The sequence below is a fragment of the Glycine max genome, chromosome 17 (genome assembly GCF_000004515.6).
Source record: "Glycine max cultivar Williams 82 chromosome 17, Glycine_max_v4.0, whole genome shotgun sequence".
Taxonomy (NCBI): Eukaryota; Viridiplantae; Streptophyta; class Magnoliopsida; order Fabales; family Fabaceae; genus Glycine; species Glycine max.
This window is the reverse complement of record NC_038253.2, coordinates 10,920,318-10,940,830: the sequence shown is the minus strand read 5'-3', so window position 1 is coordinate 10,940,830 and position 20,513 is coordinate 10,920,318. Positions and strand designations below refer to the sequence as shown.

At 28.2% G+C, this 20,513-nt stretch overlaps 1 protein-coding gene across 1 annotated transcript; it reads left to right on the top strand.

Annotated features, from left to right (window-relative positions):
• The first annotated feature begins 12,721 nt into the window (after positions 1-12,721).
• LOC100785755 (methylsterol monooxygenase 1-1) lies at positions 12,722-16,190 on the top strand. Its single transcript, XM_026126469.2, has 5 exons — positions 12,722-13,252; positions 13,350-13,672; positions 15,207-15,354; positions 15,454-15,486; positions 15,676-16,190. The coding sequence occupies exons 1-5, from the start codon at positions 12,923-12,925 to the stop codon at positions 15,733-15,735; spliced, it is 894 nt and encodes a 297-aa protein (XP_025982254.2). The 5' UTR covers positions 12,722-12,922; the 3' UTR covers positions 15,736-16,190.
• Positions 16,191-20,513: the final 4,323 nt, after the last annotated feature.

The window sequence follows — 20,513 nt, the reverse complement described above, 5'->3', positions numbered from 1 at the left end:
GGATAATAAAAATTTGCACTTCCAATATATTTTTAATTAAATTCAAAATCTTACTTTCATGTATGTAAGCTTCTCAATGTTTGAAGATAATAATAATTATAATAATAAGTACTAAAATCATCTATTGCAATGATAATTTAAATTATCACTATAGCTCAAGGATCGTATTTCATGAATAAAAAACCATTTGCTTATTTGATCTAACCAATAACAAATATTAAACTATTTATTTTGTTTAATCAACACGTTATATGATTACATAATCGACCATTGGAATTGTTGATTTGGAAATAAGAAATTCACCATTACTCCACTCATAGTATTTAGTTCTTCATATTATTTATATGTATTAAAATTCAGTTACAAATCTTATAATTACATATAGATATGCTTCACTCATTTATGCATTGTATATATATATTTAAGTTAATATGGGATATAATATAATATATCCAATTTAAATTGATAGTTTACATTTTTTTTAAATTAATATTATTTTTATTTATACATTTGGTTCAAACATTTTATTGATTATTTATTATTCCGTATTTATACAATAATATTATTTTTAAAATTAAAAACAAAAGTAATTATTTCACATAATATATATTAAGATTAGTTTTTTTTAAAAAAATATTAAGATTAGTTTGAAAAATATTACGGAAGAGAGAGAAATAAATATTATTTATTAGATTTTATCATAAATAGTCAAGATTAAAACACTCAAATCATCTCAAAATTAGGAAGACATGCCAATTTTAAAGAAAATATATTTTTAATTATTCATGCATAATTATACAATCCAAAGATATTATTCTAACTCTTATATCTTTTATATAAAATGACTTCCTTCATATCCAATATCGTTTTTTATGGTCTTGTTTGAATAAACCTTTCCAAAATTACTTATAGAAGAAAAAAAGAAAGATAAATCAATTGATTTTATCACGTGTAAAGTTATTATGTATCTCATATTTTTTTTAAGAAGTTAGATGAAAGAGTTTTTTTATTAAAAAAATAAATACATTTTTAACTTATGGAAGAAGTTCAATTTATTTTACTTTTTTATTTTATTCTCTTATCATTGCTGATAAAGAAACTTATTTAAATTAAATAAGACTTATATAAGATTAAAGATTACTTTATTTCAAGAATAACACGCGGTAAAATTACTTTCTATAATAATAATAATAATAATAATAATAATAATAATAATAATAATAATAATAATAATAATAATAATAATAATAATAACTAGTTCGGTAAATTAAAATCTTCTGTTGAATAGATTAAATTTATAAAATTTTGTAAAATATAAGTAAATGTGGTCTATAAGATTATCCAACTGTGCATTTAAAAAAAAAAGACTATCTAACTATAAATGTCTTATTTTATTTTAAATTTTGAGTGCGTTGAAATAATATCAAAATATTCATCAATAAGATAAGATTATTAAAATTAATAAATTACACTAACAACCCTTAAAGTTTCATGAGATTATACAAACTTTTCTTTGTATTTTTAACATTTATTACAACTGTTGTTACAGGAGAATACAATATAATGTTTTTTTTACAAGAAAGTTAACATAATATATATATAAGGAGTGCTAGTGTAATGTTTTCTAAATAAGTAATGAGATTAATGTATGGGATAAAAAAATAAGAAGTTTTGTGCAATTTTACCAAACCTTAAAGAGTGTTATTAAAATTTAATATATTAAAGTTATTGAAGAGAGTAACTCTACCATAAGTTAATCTTTGAGTATCTTTGTTTTCAATTTATATTTATAAAATTAGATCATATTTAAATCAACAATACTAAAGGAAAATTACACTTTTAAAGTGGTATTGGATGAAAAAAAATATTTAATTTTGTTCTTTATTTATTCAATTGGTTTGATTTTAAAATTAAATTTAGTATTCTAATTTTAACTCAAATAATTAACAAAATAGTGTAAGATCTTGCTGTAATCATATAAACGGAGAACACCCGTATCTCTGATTTAAGATGGAAAAAAAACCTAATGCTCTTTTGAGCAAATAATGAGCTAGCTAGCTTCCTAAGTTCAAACTGCCTTCAAATCCAAGAATATCCCATACAAATTTAAGAGATTATAAAAAATGTCAGTGTCATTTTAATTTCTTTTATTTATTTATACTTCATCTTAAGGTTTAAACATACTTTTTATTCATATAGTTTTATGAATTTAGGTTTTTTATGATCCTTACATTTTTAATCGCATGAATAATATAACTCCATGCATATTATGTAACACACTTTTCCATATTGCCCTGTCTTCTCTTTTAGGGGCTAATATATCATTGATTCGTTCTAGTCAAGGACATATCTCTCTAGATTTGAACGCAGTTAAGACTTAGGAGGTTAGCTAGCTCACTATGCGTGCTCTTTTGCTGAGGTAACTGGCAAAGTGAATCGATTGTATATATTGACCAGGTTAAAAAAACAATGAGTGGATGATATAGTGCGTCTTCAACTTGGTCAAGAAACCAAAAGCCAGAGATCTCATTTCATGGTAATATAATGGTGAGATAGTAAATTATAAGACAAATTTAAAAAGAGGTGTGGTACATGCAAATTCATGAGCAAGAAAGACCCACATTGTGGTTTTTAATGAATGGATCCGCCATCGTTTAAAGCTCCTTTTTTTGAGAAAGCCAGCATGAGCATTAACAGTCACAATTACTCTGCATCACTAGATTGATCATTTTTGTACATATATAGGCCACTTGGTACTCGATGAATGCTTAAACTCCGCATGCAAATCAGTTCGCACTATAATATTGCAGATCCTATGTGATGTAACACATTTTTGTCAACATTTTACAGCTACAAGAAAGCAGAAACATGCAACAGTTTGGAGAATCTTTTTTAGTGGTCATTTTAGTCTACTCACCAAATCATTTGCACCCATCACGTCATCGTCACCGCATAGACCACTGATGTGTGGGGGCTCATCACCGGATCCAATCATCATCTCAGTCTCAAAGTATCTATCCCCTGTCCCACCCCCATCATTTTTTTCTCCTCATAGATACAGCCGTATAATATTTAAAACTGTTTCTACAGTTAGAAGCTAGATTCGTATAATGCATTCTGCCATTCTTTTTTTCTATTCATGTTCATCGAAGATAGATATTAAATAATTCACAATCAATTGAACTAGATTTTTTATATAATGCATGTTGCTGATTATGTGATCATATTTTGTACATTCAGAAGCACCATTTAAATAGATATATATTTTAAGAGACTAATCTTTAATTTTTGAAAATATCCAAGAGTTAAAAAAAAACCATTTAATTAAATAGCATTAGTGAATTAGTTTGAAGTACTTCAGATGTATGTGAGCAGAATGGCGTTTCAAAATAGTACTCGTCGAATTTAATTGACCCGAGAAAAGGCTGAAAATACGTACTGTATATCTATTTGATGACATATATATTGCATTATTGCAGTTCTGATATTACAATTATGGCACTTATGGGTCTCGAAATAAAAGTGGGGTTGTAATATTGATAGCAGTAACTTGGAGTGATCAGCTCGATGAAGATGACGTTGCTTTCACTTTGGAGTTTGCCAAAAGTTGCAGAAAAGGGGAGGAGGATTGATTGATAGTAATTATAGTCAAAGAAATAATAAAAAAAAAAGAGAAATTTGGTAGTGACTAGTGAGGCAGAAGGAGTAACAGTATTTTAATTAACGATTCATTAATTATCACCTGCACTGATAATGAATTTTTAAGTAAGATGAGAGTAGCTAGTTAGGATAACATAAATGTTAGAGATGCAAATTTATATGATTAAGAAATAATAACCTTCCATGACTAAGTGTAATATAGCAATATCTACGGCATATATAGATTATGATGAAGGTGAGAATCGAAGTATAATTATCATGATCGGAGAGATAAAGAGAGAGGGAGTGATCAGTGAAATGTGAACAATCAAAGACATAATCGATTGCAAAGGAATATGAATAAGCTGACTAGAACGACAGAAACCAAGAGCGTGAAGGGAACAAATGATTAAAAGATAGGGGATGCAAAACCAAGATGCCAAGATAATCATGGTTGCTAAGTCATGCTCCCGGTTTGCTCTATGAAGGACTAGAGCTACCTCCTTTTCCATGACAAAAAAAAGAGTATGACCCCTGTGCATGTTCTGCGGTTAATTGTCTAATAACAGAATTTCAAAGCTTAATTAAGCATCATGGTAATTATCTAGGTGTAACAAGGAGCCAAAACTGTATAATTGACACGTCCTAGCATTTATTTTGGATTGGCATGAGGAACATTGGTTTTCACCTTTTGAAAGGGTGACCAGCAGCATGGGCCAGCTTTTTATAGTCTTATCTTGCTATATATTCCTATGTGTCCTTGAATAGCTAAGAGTCAAAAAGACGCACAGTGATTGTACTTTATGAACGGGGAGAATGGGTGATAGGTTTTACCAGCTGCGCCGTTGTTTTTCATGATTTAATTAGTTAATTATATGTGTAGTACTAGGTACATACTAATATTATACAAATACATACACATGTGACATGTGAGATAGTCCTCTTAGAGCACGGAATCTATTTAGACAAACTGACTCATATTTACTAACTTTGCTTGAGAAAAGTGATAATATTTTGTTTCTCCTCAATTAATAAAATAATTCAAAATTTGAATCTTAATTTTAAATATAAAATAAATTATATTAACAATATATATATAGTGTATGTTTATAATTTCCGACCGATATTAATTATGGTTTTAGATGATAAATATTTTATATTAATATTATACTAAAAAAAGACATATGTATCTATTTATCTATTATGAATTCTCATGAATATTAAAAATATTTTAAATTTTTTCTTATTTTTTTCCTATTTCTCTTAAATCAAACATTTTTATCTATATTATATTTTTCACTTATTTATTGCATTCCTATTAAACACACTCTGAATCAGTTTTTTATATTTTATTTTAAACTTCTTATACTTCACCAGCATTTTATATATGTTGTTTTTTGTTTGCCAATAGGCAATTGTTCACGAGCTTACGTCTAATAATAAGACAACAATATCTTTTAAGGCGTATATATTCCGCATCTTAATGACATGACATAATGTAGTTGATACTGAGATATTTTATTACGGATACTTAACCATTCCATTATAATACATTAAAACTTCAAACATTTTGTCGCGATCAAAACATTAGAACTTGGTTAATCAATTAAACTGTCGGTACACATAAAAAAAACCCTATTATCAAACTGAGTTATATTTTTTTATTCGTTAGAATAAAAATTAAGTATCATATATTTATAATAACTCATAATTTATCAACCAAGTTGATGACTCGATTAATAGTAAATCATAGTATTTCTTAATTGTTACGTTCTGGCATTACAAATTTTCATCTTTTCTAGAAAATATCATTGCATTGTAAAAATATAAGAGCTGAGAGTATCGAGACGAGAAGTGATGAAGGTCATCAAGGGTTCGTGGTACACTTAAGGCGAACGTCATCTTTGAATTACTCATGATATTCCGTTAGCTACGAATAATTTTTGTGATATCATGTAAACCAGCCACAAGTAAGGAATGATTAATAATATATAATTTAAATAGATTGGAGTTTAGCAATTTTGATAAAAATAAAATGATATCAATAATTAAAGGTAAATGCTAATCAATATAATATTCTTGAAATATTAATTAAAGAACTAAAAAAATTAATTCAAATACACAGAATTATATCATTCATAATTTTTTAAGTTCTTTTGTGATCTTTATCTTAAATATTTTATCGTTTTAATTCTTTAACCAATATTTAAAGATACTAGTCAACAAAATCCTAATTTAAATAGCAACATACTCTCCCATTACCAGCTCTTGAAATTTTCAGCTATAATCTTTAATTTGATTAACGGCCACATTTATTTATTCATTGGAACATAATTAAGGTTAAATTAGTTTTTTCATTTAATTTTTTTTATTTGAAAATTTAATTTTCTTTCGAGTTCAATTAAGTTTTTTTATTTTTAAAATATGTTTAATTTAGTCTTTAACATGAATTTTGACTAATAATGTTAAATTTGAGTCTGTGTAAAAAAAAAGTAGAATGACACATCAATGGTCACACGAATTCTACAATTAATATTGATAGTTAAAATTTGACGACAAAGACCTGGATGAAATTACTTTAAAAGTTAGAGGACTTAATTGAACTAAAAAAATAAATTATTTAATTGAAAAAAAAAAAACAAAGGATCAAATCAAACTAAAAAAATAATATTTAACCTATAAATAATTTTTTTTTGTTATGTTTTAGATGTGGTCAACGAGTGATATACAATTGTTTATGTTTATTTGGATAAAAAATATAAGAACTTTTGACAGTTTCTCTAATGAAAATCTAAAAAAAAAATTATTAGTAGAGAAGCTCTAAAAAAAAGTAGCTTTACAAATAGATGAACACCTAGTTCCAATACAATAGGAAACTATCATAGTAAGTTAACAGAACAATATGTTTGATGAGTGGAGATATCCAAACAAGCTCTTAGTGGTAACCTGTTTAAATGGATCATATTCATCAACTTAAGAGAACAAGGCAACTACTATTGTCACTTTACTTGGTAAGCAGATCCATGATTTGACTGTATGGTTAAATTGCTAGTTATCAAATGATTATTTTAAAATAACAAAATCATAACTGACAAACTTATGTTTGATTTCTAAATCTCTCGAGAATCTTGTAATGATATGTATAGGAATTACCAAATGTGAGTCTCTCCCTAAATCGATCACCTGATAATACACGTTAGAGTGACACTATTTGATCATCCACCCCAATAATAACTATATATTCATCCAATCATTGAGCATGAATTGGGTGTCAAAGCCTTTATAAGTGGTATCATCTCCTCCGATCCTAATGACATTGTTGAAGCCTTGACTCCACACCATCATACCCCTTAATAGCCTAAAGTAGTTGGAACATATATAATAGGTTAAATATGTTTTTTACTTTTTACAAATAGGATAACGTTCACGGTTAGTCCTTTAAAACAAATTGTTACTTTTTAGTTTATCGTTTATGAAAATATGTCATGTGATTGATAATTCCCAGAAATGGGTAATTATTAGGAGATGATTTTATAAGAAGGGCAAAGACTAGGTCACACATTTCATTAACAATGAACTAAAGGAGATGATTTTATTTTTTAGGGACTAAAGATTAACATTTCTATATTTATAGGACAAACATACTTAACCGTTTAATCTTTTGAGTTATAGATTTCGATTCCTTAATCATAACAAACTCAGCTGAATAAGACGATTATTTATAAAGTATCACAATTGAAACTTCTTTGCTACACTTGTGTCTTATAAAGATGATGCATTCGTTTTGCCCTACAAAGGTGATTAGACAATGCAGACAAGTAAGGAGTAGGATAGTATTTGTAAATAAATAAATAAAAACAAGCGACGTATATTTATTTGTTTGTTAAGATGAATTGTTTTTATGTAAAATTTAAGTATTTTTTTTAGTCTTTCAACTTAAGATTTAGGCATTTTTTTTTTAATTTTCAAAACATGTTAGAGTTACGTAAACGTCTTTTGATCTTATAATTTTGATGTCTCCCAAAATGCATATGATGTGACAAATGGAAATAGAGGCAAAGAGATGGAAGGGGTGAAAGTTAAAAAATAATAATATGTTGATCTATTGAAATAAAAAATACTAATTTATATATTAAAAATTAGCTCTTATAATTAATTTTAAATAAAAGAAAAATATTTTCGCTGGGATAAAAATAATACCTTTCATTTTAAATATGAAGTGTAATAAATGTTTTCCTTATTAATAAAAACCTTATACTTTTAGTTAATAAGTGTAAAATGTGTAAAATCATTTTTAGAGACAAATGTTAACAAAATCGTAAAATAAAACAGTTAGAGAAAAACCCTTATTTTGAAAATGCTAAAAATGAAATAAAAAAATAAACATATATGATAATTTTGTTCATTTTTAGAAAGAAAAAAAACTATTTTAAAAGTCATTCTTGATATAATTTTTTGTTTGTTTATAGTGCAAAAATTATTACGTTGATAATGCTTAAAAATTATTGAATAATTGATTTATTAGGAATAACTAATATTTTCTTAAAAAAAACTCTTTTTTATGAATTTTTCTTTTCCCATTGGTTTATTATTTCATTTTCTTCATTAATTAATGTCATCTTTTTTTAATATGCAGTATCTCATCATTACATAATATTATTTTTAAAAAAAATTATTGAATAAAAAAGCTTGCACCCTCCTATTAAGGATTGAAAAAAATTGATTATAATAATTTAATAAACAAGTTTACAATTCTAAAGTTTCAGAAGATAATTTAAAACCAAACATATTCAATAAATTATTTTCCTTAGTTTGAAAAAGTCTCATTATTAAGTGAGATAAATAAATGTCGGGTCGGCCTTGTCCTTTTCAAAATTATTTTCATTAGTTTGAATTTTGAAAAGGTTTATTTCTTAAATTTGTAATTATTTTTTACAATTTAAAATTTATATTTCTGTAAATTTTTATAAAAATAAAACTTATCACAGAAATATACTTTTCATTAAGTTTCGACCAACAATAAATGCTTCGTTATTTTCTTAAATAATAAATATGTTGATATAAAATAACTTTTCCAATACAACATATAATTTAATGCAGATAATATATTTTGTCAGACACAATTATTAATTATTAATTTATTACATTACATATGGCTACAGGCCCACAGAAAAAAAGAACAAAACAATGGAGGCAAATAAAGAAAAAAGTTGTTTTGGTTCAGGGGAGAACAAAACAAAAGGAAAAGATATTAAGAAAAACGAATGGTAAGGACTAAATTTTTGTGAATACGACCAAAAATTATTTGTATATATATTACTAATCGTCTAAATGCTTGAGGTATATATCTTGTCATGCCTATTAATTTTCACCAAAAAAACTAATGTTTGTTAACTGTTACAGAATTTAACCTTCTTTTTTTTAAACAAAATTTAACCTTAATTGTGGGTGCAGAAAATGGTTTTACATTCTCAAATGAAATTCAGTTGTTACGAGAATATGTCAAGCACAAAAAAATTGTTGGGAATTAGCCTCATAATATGTACAAAGATTACTCTATTAAAAATTAATTTTGTATTTCAAAGAATAGAAAAATATTATGCCAGAAAAAAAAAAAAAAGTAGACGTGGACGGCCGAAATCTATTTATCTACGTGTTTGGAATCACCTTGACATAAAAAAAAAAAGTACTTTTAACGAGTAATTTCCACCTCGTAATAAGTGCGTGTATTGTCATTTATTTTTTTTATGAGATGTGTGTATTGTCATTCTAAACACGTAACGTTAAAGAAAAAAAGTATATCAGTCAAAAAAACAAAAAGAAAAAAGTATAAACTTGACTGGTTTTAAATTTAAAAAATAAATTTTAAAAAACATTTTTAAATAAGTACTTTTTTAAAAAATAGATAAGATTTACTATTTAATTTTTTTAAATTTAATTAAAAATAATTTAGACACACACCAGAAAATCATAAGATTATTTATTTTATTTTAAAAGTACTTATTTAAAAAAATAAACTTAAATAAACTAGCCTTTAAAATTATAAAAAAAATTACTATCTCGTATGCCAGAAATACATAATATTTGTAGATTGTTTTTTATCATATTAACAAAAATTATTAGTTTGGTGTAAAAAAAAAAAGTAATAGTTATATTAAAAAGGTTGTAAGGTTGTAATATTTTTTTATACAAAAATGGATGTATTTTATTTTATTCAGGTAACTAGTTATGTATTTTTAAAATAACTTATTATTTGTTTAAAAGTAAATCATAAAACATATGAGACAAAAAAATATTTTGAACATAATCAAACAATAGGAAAAATATATTTATATTTCAAATTTTAAAAAAATACACATTAAAATAAATTTAAAATATTATACAAAATATTTATTGATTACTTTTTTTATTCAATGTCATCAAACAAAAATATCATTATAAATTTACTTTTTTTTATCAGTTGATTAAGCATTATTCGTGAGTTATTGTAATTCTCTTTGTACTTGTTTTTTTAATTTTTACAGATAAAAAACTCATTAGTTTTTTTTATCTCACAATATATTATTTCATAAATTTATTATAAAGTATATAAATAATTATTTATTCTAATTTAATCACGTGTCTAGTCAATTACCAATGCATTTGCTTGGATTGTATTGATCGTTACACATAATTTAAAATTATTCTTATATATTATTTTTAAAATAAAATATAGAGTAATAACAGAAATCTTGTTAAAAATTTAAGTGTTTTTTAATGTATTTATTTTAAAATAAGACATAAACCACTGAGACAACCCAGGTTTTTAATCTTTTATTTTAAAACATAAAAAATTATATGAAAAATTATAACACATAATTGACTCACCTTAAGTTAAGATATGTTAAGAAAGGATATGATATGAGAGTAATTTAAGAATAAAATAGGATAAAAACATGATAAATTTTAATGATATCCAATATTTGATGTGCACCGGATAATAAATCATATAATGGTAGAACATAATATGTTCAAATAATAAAATTATTGTTTCATTTAAATTATGCATAATTATTTATTTTTAGGCATGTTTGAAGCACACTTATATATAACATTAAATTTATTTAGAATCAATCATAGTTATCATTGTATTTATTTTATAAATATAGTTAACATTATATAAAAATAAATATGATTTATTAAGTACATAATTATTTAATTTCATTGTTGAATATAAAAGTAATAATTAATAATTACAATATAAATTTTAATAACATAGTTATACTTTTTGCTATGAATCATTTACAAATTGGTATATTCAATAATAATAAATAAATATTTATTTATTACATAAAATTAATTAAATATTTATTTACTAATGAATTACTAAAACTATTTGAAACACATTATTTAGTTTACCAACTCTTAGATGTATTCTCACTTTTTATATTTTATATTTGGGCATTTTTGTGTGTATATATATATATATATATATATATATATATATATATTAATAGATAATAGATTTTGATCTAGCTATCAATAGGAGAATATGGCAAAGAGCTTATCCTACCCCCCACTTTCCAAGAAGTCAAATATATTCAGTATAATGTGATTCTTGAAGTGAAATTCATGTTTTTGTAATAAAATGATCCCAAAATAATAATGCAATCAAGTTATTCATCACAAGTATTATAGATAAGAAAAAAATTATTATTACATGTCTCAAAAGCATGATTGTCTTTCATTAATGATACTTATACTCTCTACAATAAAAAATATAATTGATTTAATTTATGATATTTATTGATGAAATAATTGAAAACTATTTTGTAACTAAAATATATTCAAAAATTAAATTATTGTATACTTATGTAAAAAACATATAAATTATTATATAAACACTAGTCAACACAAATTTCATTTATAAATTTATCAATCACGGAGTCAAAATATTATTTTGTTATAAATGTCTTAACTAATTAGATTTAAATATATAGTTAGAAAAAAAAGGTTTTGTCTTATATCTATCTAATTCAAACAAAATTATTTTCAGTGAATAAAATTTATGGTCTTAACCATAAAAAATTAAAACTAATTTATTTATAATATTATTGATGAATCAATATAAAAATATTATGTGATATAAATGTATTTTGTAAATAATTTTTCACATATATCATATTATATATATATATATAATTTATATTATTATATAAATATTAATCAAACCATTTTTGTATATGAAGTTATTAAACACATAATCAAATATTATTTTGCAATTCATATATATTAACTAACTACTTTTAAGTTAATTTTGGATATAAATATTTCAATCTCATAAATAAAAATCATTAAAAAAATTATAAATATATTTTAATTACTTTATTATATATTTATGTAAAAAATAGATTATCATATAAATATTGATCATGTTAAAAAATTTGTGTATGAAGCTCAATGCATACATTAAATCAACAAAAAGAAAATAAGTGAAATCATTCAATAATAACATTAAATTATAGAAATGAATAAGTAATAAGTAATTATACAAATTTATCATTCAATTGATACAATAACAACATATTTTCTGTAATATTAAGAGCATAATATGTATTAAACATTTCAAAAAAATAAATTATATGTTGATAGAAGTCCAATGTTTTTTTATGATCTGACTCAAACAATTTATTTTTCTATAAAAGGAATTCAAAATACAAATATAATTATTAAAATTAATTTCAGTAAATTTATTATATATTTATGTAATAAATTACATTATCATATAAATATTAATCAACATTAATTTTTTTTATGAAGATTGATGAATACATTAAATAAAAAAAAGTGAGTACCTTTTCTACATAAACAGTAGGTTATTAAAAATAAATAAATTTATGTATAATTTAATATAAATAAATAAAATAAATATTAAATTCAAATAAAACAGATAGCAGATAATAATGTCGATAAATTTTAGTCGGGAAGAAAAAAGTAGTAAAAGATTGTAGCAATCAGCATCATCCTGGTGTACATAGAAAAAAAGAGGGTGTTCCGTTACGTTGTAAAAAAAGGCAAATGGAGTCTATAAATAAGGTGATGCATTTTGAAAATTCCCGCAAATATTTGTCGCAGCAGACAAGCATCCAGCGCAGCATCCACCACGTCCGCAAAAATCCCACACCGCTTGCTTCCCTGGCCCCTCCCCTCTCTCACATCAAATCCATTTCGCCAAATTTCACATCACTCTTCACAAACAGAAAAATAGTCCTCCGCCGCCGGCAATCCTAGGTTTCCGGTGACGATGCTCCCCTACGCTTCCATCCCGGAGGCCGTGGCGGCGCTGGGCCGCAACCTCACCTTCGCGGAGACCCTCTGGTTCAACTACTCCGCCGCCAAGTCCGATTACTTCCTCTACTGCCACAACATTCTGTTCCTCTTCCTCGTCTTCTCCCTCGTCCCCCTCCCCCTCGTCTTCCTCGAATTCAAGCGCTTCTCCTTCGTCTCTTCCCACAAGATCCAACCAAAAGTCCGCTTGTCCCTGGCCGAAACCTTCAAGTGCTACAAAGACGTCATGCGCATGTTCTTCCTCGTCGTCGGCCCCCTCCAACTCATCTCTTACCCTTCCATCCAGGTTCGTTCCCCTCACCGTCACCATCACCATCACCCCGCTCGCCGAGGGAAGAGATTTATTTATTGATTTATTAATCACTATGTTTTTTTCTCTCCAGATGATTGGGATCAGGACGGGCTTGCCATTACCTTCGTGGCGGGAGATCCTCTCGCAGCTTCTGGTGTACTTTCTCGTAGAGGATTACACCAATTACTGGATCCACAGGTTTCTGCACAACGATTGGGGGTACGAGAAGATTCACCGCGTCCACCACGAGTACCATGCGCCCATTGGATTCGCCGCGCCCTATGCCCACTGGGCCGAGATCTTGATCCTCGGGATTCCCTCCTTTCTTGGGCCTGCCATGGTTCCTGGCCACATTATCACCTTCTGGCTCTGGATAGCCTTGCGCCAGATTGAAGCCATTGACACGCACAGCGGGTAACTAAAGTCTACTTTCGATCTCTAACAGTGCCTTCCTTGCTTTATTTTTCTTTGATTGTGAATCCCCCATGGGTCCTAGCATCTTTTTCTCACCTTTTTACTCCCTTTTTCTTTTCAATCCTTCATTGCTTTATTCTAATTTTCAGCTAATGTGCTGCATTTTTTAGGAAGAAATGTGGATTCTCTGCATTCAATTATGTCCCTAAAACACGCATTTAAAATTGCACTTCCAACAGTTATACTGTAACTGTCTGGATGTGTGCTAATTTGACTGCCCTGCATCCGGTTTACATCTTCCTGCTTTGCACACGGACACTCTGTTCTGTTTTGTTCTCCTTTGTTTCATCCGTTTAGATTTAGTGGAAGCAAAGTGTATTACTTTTTTAACCTTATGTCCTTTTGCCGTACTACTATCTTTGAAGTGCACCCGAGATGTATTACTGTTACTTTTGACCTATCTACCAAATCCTATCTTGTTTGGTAACGCATTTTGTACCATTGGACGTGGATATGAAAATGCAACTAGGTGCGTGTTTGGAAATGGATCACGGATGTGGTTTTTCACATCAAAGTGAATGCTACTATTTCTAGATTTTGTGCTTTTTACCTTGTAGACAGGATTTTTTCCAAACACGTTCTAATAGTTGCTTTTGCGTTGGTTTGGGTGTAAATTTGTGTGGATGTGGATCCTGGATGGTAAATCAAACACACACGTAAACACACTTTATTAGCCAAGTTTACTGAAGAGAAGTCTGAAAGAAGGTTGAGGAACATTGTATTTCCTGTTTGTAATTATTTAATAATGTGAAATCATTACATTTGATTTGATTGTGAGTTCAGTGCTGAAGAAGAAACTTGGTTGTGAACTTGTGGGACCTCTGTAGTTTATCAGGAAGCAAAAGTTTCTTGAAGGGTTAATATTGTAGGGAACATTTTGTTTGTTGTGATCAATCTGGCGACCACATGTTATAATTGAAATTTTTCTTGGACAAACATTTGCTAGTTTTTGCTTTAGTACATATAATGTTCTTAATCACGCTGAGAAATGGATCTTTCTGCTGTTTGCTGTCTCAACAATATACAGGTCAAATTGTTATTTGTCTAGGACAATTTGCCAATTTTTGCTTAAGAGTACACATGTTCTCAACTACACCAAGAAATAAATCTTTCTGGTGTTTGCTGTCTCGACAATATAGGGAAATAGTCCAGGTTAATGCTAAACTAAGAGTTCAACTGATTTATATAAAGGTTTTGTTTATAGAGGCCTAATTATATCAGAACAATGGTTAATTTTGTGGAGATGGAATATCCTTGTGGTGTGTCCAACTTGAATTTCGTAATAATTGTTGATTTTGCCGGTAGTTTACCAGTGGCCACTCTTTCTTTTCCATTGATAAACACCCAGCTGACCAGCATACTCCCCTCTCTCCTTTCTCCCCTTTATGAGAAGTTTACACACCATTCTTTAGTTCCTGCATTGTGATTTTGACACCTGGCCTTATATTGTATTGCCTACCTTATCATGTCTCAGGTATGACTTTCCTAGGAGTATCACAAAATATATTCCATTTTATGGTGGTGCTGAGTATCATGATTACCATCATTACGTTGGAAGACAAAGCCAAAGCAATTTTGCTTCAGTTTTCACATACTGTGATTACATCTATGGAACTGACAAGGTTATATCATCATTCTGGAATTAGTTTTCTGCATAAATATCTGCATAGTCTTTCCACATGTCATATTGATTTGCTAAGATTCTACTTTGTTTGTCACAGGGGTATAGGTATCAGAAAAAAATACTTCAGAAGGTAAATTTATAAGCTGTCATTGAGAAATGTGATTGCATGTTGTGGCTTCAGTTACATTAAGAACATTTTATTTTGCTTTGATTCTGTTGACATTTCTCTTTTTGTTTTGGACTTAATTTATATGTGTATACAATATGCAATGATTGACTTTTTCCCCCATCTCTGTTGCTGCTTGGTGAATTGATTTAGTTGAAGGAAGAGTTGGCAAATGGTGTTGAGCAGAACGGAGGATTATACAAGACTGACTGAGAGACTGAAGTGTCTTAGGTGGTTTCAGAATGCGTTGCCTGTTGACTCTTTGGAACCACCAAAATTCTTGTAGACATATATATATATATATATATCTGCTGTGGCAAAATAGATGTCTTTGGTTAGCTTCAGGGTGGAGATTAGTAGAATGGAGCTTTACAATTTGTGGTTTTGTGTTGGAAGAGGAGGGGGGCACGGGAGGAATTTCTTCTGTTGTCATGTTCTGGAATTCAAACATTTTGGTTTTGGTTCATGTCTGTCAGAATGTTCCTTCTCCTATGGATTGTAAATTCAGAATCTTCTATTGTCATGTTCTGGAATTCAAACATTTTGGTTTGGGTTCATGTCTGCCAGAATGTTCCTTCCCCAGTGGGTTGTAAACTCAGAAATATGTAATAGGCTTCCTCGGCTGGGATATAATTCGAAAATTATAATAAAAATTGGAAGTTCGGTTTTATGAACTTGCACTAAATGTCCACACTTAACATGCAGTCCATAAACATATGTGCAAGTCTGCGCGGTTGCTTGCTGATGGCTACAATTCAGTTTCGTTTGGTTCGGTTTGGTTTGATTCGGTTTGCGCAATATCTTTTGAGCAAAATTTATTTACCTTAAAACTGGTTTAATGGCGTGTTTAGATTGACATTTATTCACGTTGAAAGTCGATGTTTCGTGAGAGGAGGATCCTTTCAATGTGTATCCAGAGATAGAAACAACAGTTTACATACTCAAATTATACCATCTGTCCATGTCCAGTTTATAATCTTCAGTTGAACGTGATTATTTTTCTTTAAAACTATATTCTCCACAAAAAAGGGACAAAGAAATTAGGAACGTGCAAGTATAAAATTTGACCTTTGAGTTAAAAGCCACAAAAAAAAAGTTGGTCTGTTTAGAAAAAAGATATAATTGAGAGCCTATTCAATGAATTTTTATTATATGGAAATTTAGTACATATTTGATTATGAATTTTATTAAAATTAGTTAACAAAATATTTTGACGAACTTAATCAAGAAAGTTAATGGAAATATTTTTTTTGTAGGAGCTTATTTTCAAAAATTTTAACAAGTTACTTGTGACTTTTTTCTAATGTCCCACTGAATTTACCATCGCAATTTTTGGAGACTATGCCTGCCTTTGTATGTTCTTTCACCACGTGAATAAATGCTTAAATTAAAAAAAAAAAAAAAAGAAGTCTAATTGGTGGTAATTCACCAATGCAATTGGATTAAAACTAATCACCCTTTGATCAGGTTCTCTGCTTAGTCATTTGTCTTCAAAGAGATTTCCAGATGCCATAGATAGAAGTTAATTGGGAGTCTCTTTTTCACTTTGTTAGGAACAAAAATGTCCTTCGAAGCTAATTGAGGGGATTCATGCCTGCTCTTCTGAAGCCTCGTAGAACTTTCAGTGATAAATGTCCATTTACTCACCAAAAATCCGAAAGACAAAAAAAAAATGATTTTAATATCGAGAACATAATTATATGTCTTATAAATAAAACACAAATTATTTTTTAAATACCCGTTTAGTTCAGTTAGTAGAATGCAAAGCTCTTAACCTTGTGGTTGTGGGTTAGAGTCCCATGGCGGATTTTTTTTTTTCTTTTCAAACTAATTCTATTTTTATGAGATTGCGACCACTGTTGTTTGTGGAGCATATTTGGTCAAGCCCAATTCCTAATTTGGCCCAAAACGATCGATCGTGAAATGTGATTTTTTCTCTGACCAAAAACCAAAACAGTGACGATTTTTCTTCCCAGTAGTGGTCCATATTCTCCGTTGCACATATTGACTTCAGCACAGATAAAAGTGTTTTTTTTTTTTTTAACAAAAAAGAAAAAAACGTCAAAGCAGAGAAATATGATGTACAATGTTTCAGTGTCGTTTAAGGTCCTTATTTTCTTCTCTCTTATCCTTACTCCTTAGTATTAACATTAATTGGACATTTCTTACATTGAATTATCCCATGTAGCTTCTAGCCTATGTAGGTAATTCTTCTAATTGTAGCAGAAAATCTCCCAGAATGTCTCCGATTATTGAAGCCGACAATCACGAGGTCTTTGTGGCCAGCTGTTTATAAATCTAAACAAGTTTCATGTTTCAAAGTTTTCAGGATATGTTGGCCATTCTTGCTTCTTTTTTTTTCTTTCTTCCCTCCACTTATTATAAAGTCAGTGAAATTGCAAACGTGCTTTCTCATTGTTCCAGACATTCTGTGTGTATCATTGTATCATTTATAAATATAAACTTCCCACTATTTTCCATACACGTGGGTAAGAATCACAGCGTAATCATAGGGTCCGACCTGAGTCGATGACCAAATAAGGAGAGAATATTAAGTTATTTAGGATTATCATTATTTTTAATCTTTATATGGCATTTTTCTTCTGCTCAACATCCGAAGAAGTATATTCCATGTGTATCACTGTTTTTTTGTTCTTCTTATTGGAATATTGAAGAGTCTCGATGGATGCTGAGGTTGCTGAATCAATTATTGAAAAATCAATTGTGATACAAATTCAGGAGGAGAAACAAAATAAAATTAATATAACAATTTTGATAACTTCTTGCATTGTCAATTACAAGTATGGGATGCAAAATAGATAACGAGGTTTGAACTTGTAATTTCATCATTGATAACAAAATTGATAATTTCTTTTTGTCACTAGTGTTTGATAAGGCACAAAATCTTCAAATCATGTATGTGATGCTGCACCATATGCTAACCGAGGGAGCATGGAGGTTTAATTTGGATCAGACAGAAAGAGGAGGAGAATGCATGAAATGAAGGTTGCATGCTATATATGAAACCTTTGACTGCAGTCAAATTAAATGGGGGAGAGGATGGACTGGATAAATTATGATGAATTTAGATTTTGTTCCGAAGCTGACCCAGTTCAGGTTTAATTAGGCTCATTAATAAATCAGGTCCTCGCAGCATAAAGCCAAACCAAATTAGCTAGGGCTAGGAATCCTCAATATTTGAAACTCCATATATCTTTCTATTTAAGAGATATTTTTCCTCCCTGATAATATATGACCTTAACCAAATTTAAATTGGATTTAGTATAGTAAAATTTGCACGTGACTGATTGCATTTATAACTCTTACTTAGATAAAGATCAAATGATTTATATATTTGTTTATCAGTAAAATAGTTTAAGCCAATTAGATCATGAGAGCTTAAAAAAATCACAATACTTCTTAAGACTCATAAAGTAGTCACAAATTGTTTACTAACAAAATTTTTACATCAACAGCAGAATTTAAATTCACGTCCTCATGAGATATGGTTGAATTTTTACCCACTAGACTAAAATTAGTTAACAAATGAATTATATTTTAAATGTGTGTTTTAATTTTAATTTAATTTATCAAAATAAAATATGAATTGACGTCGGATTTTTATTAGACAGTTTAAAATTACTGAAAATTGAATACATGAAATTTTTATTAACTTTTTTTATTATATTTTCACAGTCATTTATAAATTGTAATAACTTTTTTTTATGCATCTTCACATTCATCAAATACATATTTTGAGTTTCATTTATCAAGATAAAATATAAGTCGTTCATCTAATCTACGTTCAAGGATTATAATTCGCATGTGTATGTAAAAACTATAAACTGACTGAATAGGGCAAGTATGGTATTGAAGCTTGGAAATATATATGATTGGTGGGTTTATGATATCTAATCGGTTTTAATTTAGAACTAACCTGTTACGACTTATACGATAAATAAATGGGAGGACATGGATGGCTTTCTCCGTCACATAAGTCCTTTATAGAAAAAGTTAATTAAAGTCAAAAAGTGTGAGGCTGTGAGCTTCTTGAACTAGTTGAATATTTTCTATTTCTGAGTGACTTTTGGCTTAAAATTGTTGATAACTGACATCGTCGAAGTACTTCTATGTTCCCACTCAGTGAAAAACCGAAAGTGAAGATTGCATCTTTCTTGTTCACAGCCAGAAGAAGCCGAAGCTGCTGCATGAATATTGGATATTGCTATTTTCTAGACACTGAGTTTATTTTTTTAATGTTGTTTAATATATAGGTTTAAGAATAATGTTTTTTTTCTTTTATAATTATCAAAAAGGCAAACCCCTTAATTAGAATTTTGTTTAGGGCTGCATGACATTTCTTAAAACAATTGCTTAACACTTTATTTGGAAGAAGAGTGAAATATGAAAAAAAAAATAGAATAGTTTAGACGTATAAAAATAAAAAGAGAAAACTAAAAAAAATGTTTTAGAAGTTTTCACTATATATTATTAATGATGTCTTATATTAAAAGTTTTCACTACTCTCAAATTCTCAAGACCACATCAACTTGTTTATTTTGGGAGTACTACTAATTAAAAGAACTCCATTATTCTAATTAACAAAAAAAAACCCGATAATAAAATGAATTTATTAATACCCAGCACTGACCTCAAAATGAAGTAATAATTCACTAAATACGAGAAAGAAAAATATTCGACATTTGTAAATTGTAGCATTATATATTTTTCAGATTCTTGTTTATATGTTGAGATGGAAAGAAGTACCATATACTTCTGGTTCCAGTGGAAGAAAATAAAAGCTAGCTAGGAAAAGGACTTATAAAGCAGAAGGTAATGAAGATGAGTTTCCTATAGTAAACATTAGAAAATGACACGCTTAAAGAATAGAGCGCACATGCCATTGCTGAAATGATCACACACACAAGAGTCTATGTTTAATTAATTAAGGCCCAATTGTAGTTTGTTCAGTGTATTGGGAAGACGAAACC

What these genes read in the sequence shown, in the direction of transcription:
- LOC100785755 (XM_026126469.2), top strand. Translation starts at nt 12,923, where the DNA reads ATGCTCCCCTACGCTTCCATCCCGGAGGCCGTGGCGGCGCTGGGCCGC. An exon ending in GCCATTGACACGCACAGCGG is followed by an intron (nt 13,673 to 15,206) that starts GTAACTAAAGTC and finishes ATCATGTCTCAG; the next exon opens with GTATGACTTTCCTAGGAGTA. An exon ending in AGAAAAAAATACTTCAGAAG is followed by an intron (nt 15,487 to 15,675) that starts GTAAATTTATAA and finishes GAATTGATTTAG; the next exon opens with TTGAAGGAAGAGTTGGCAAA.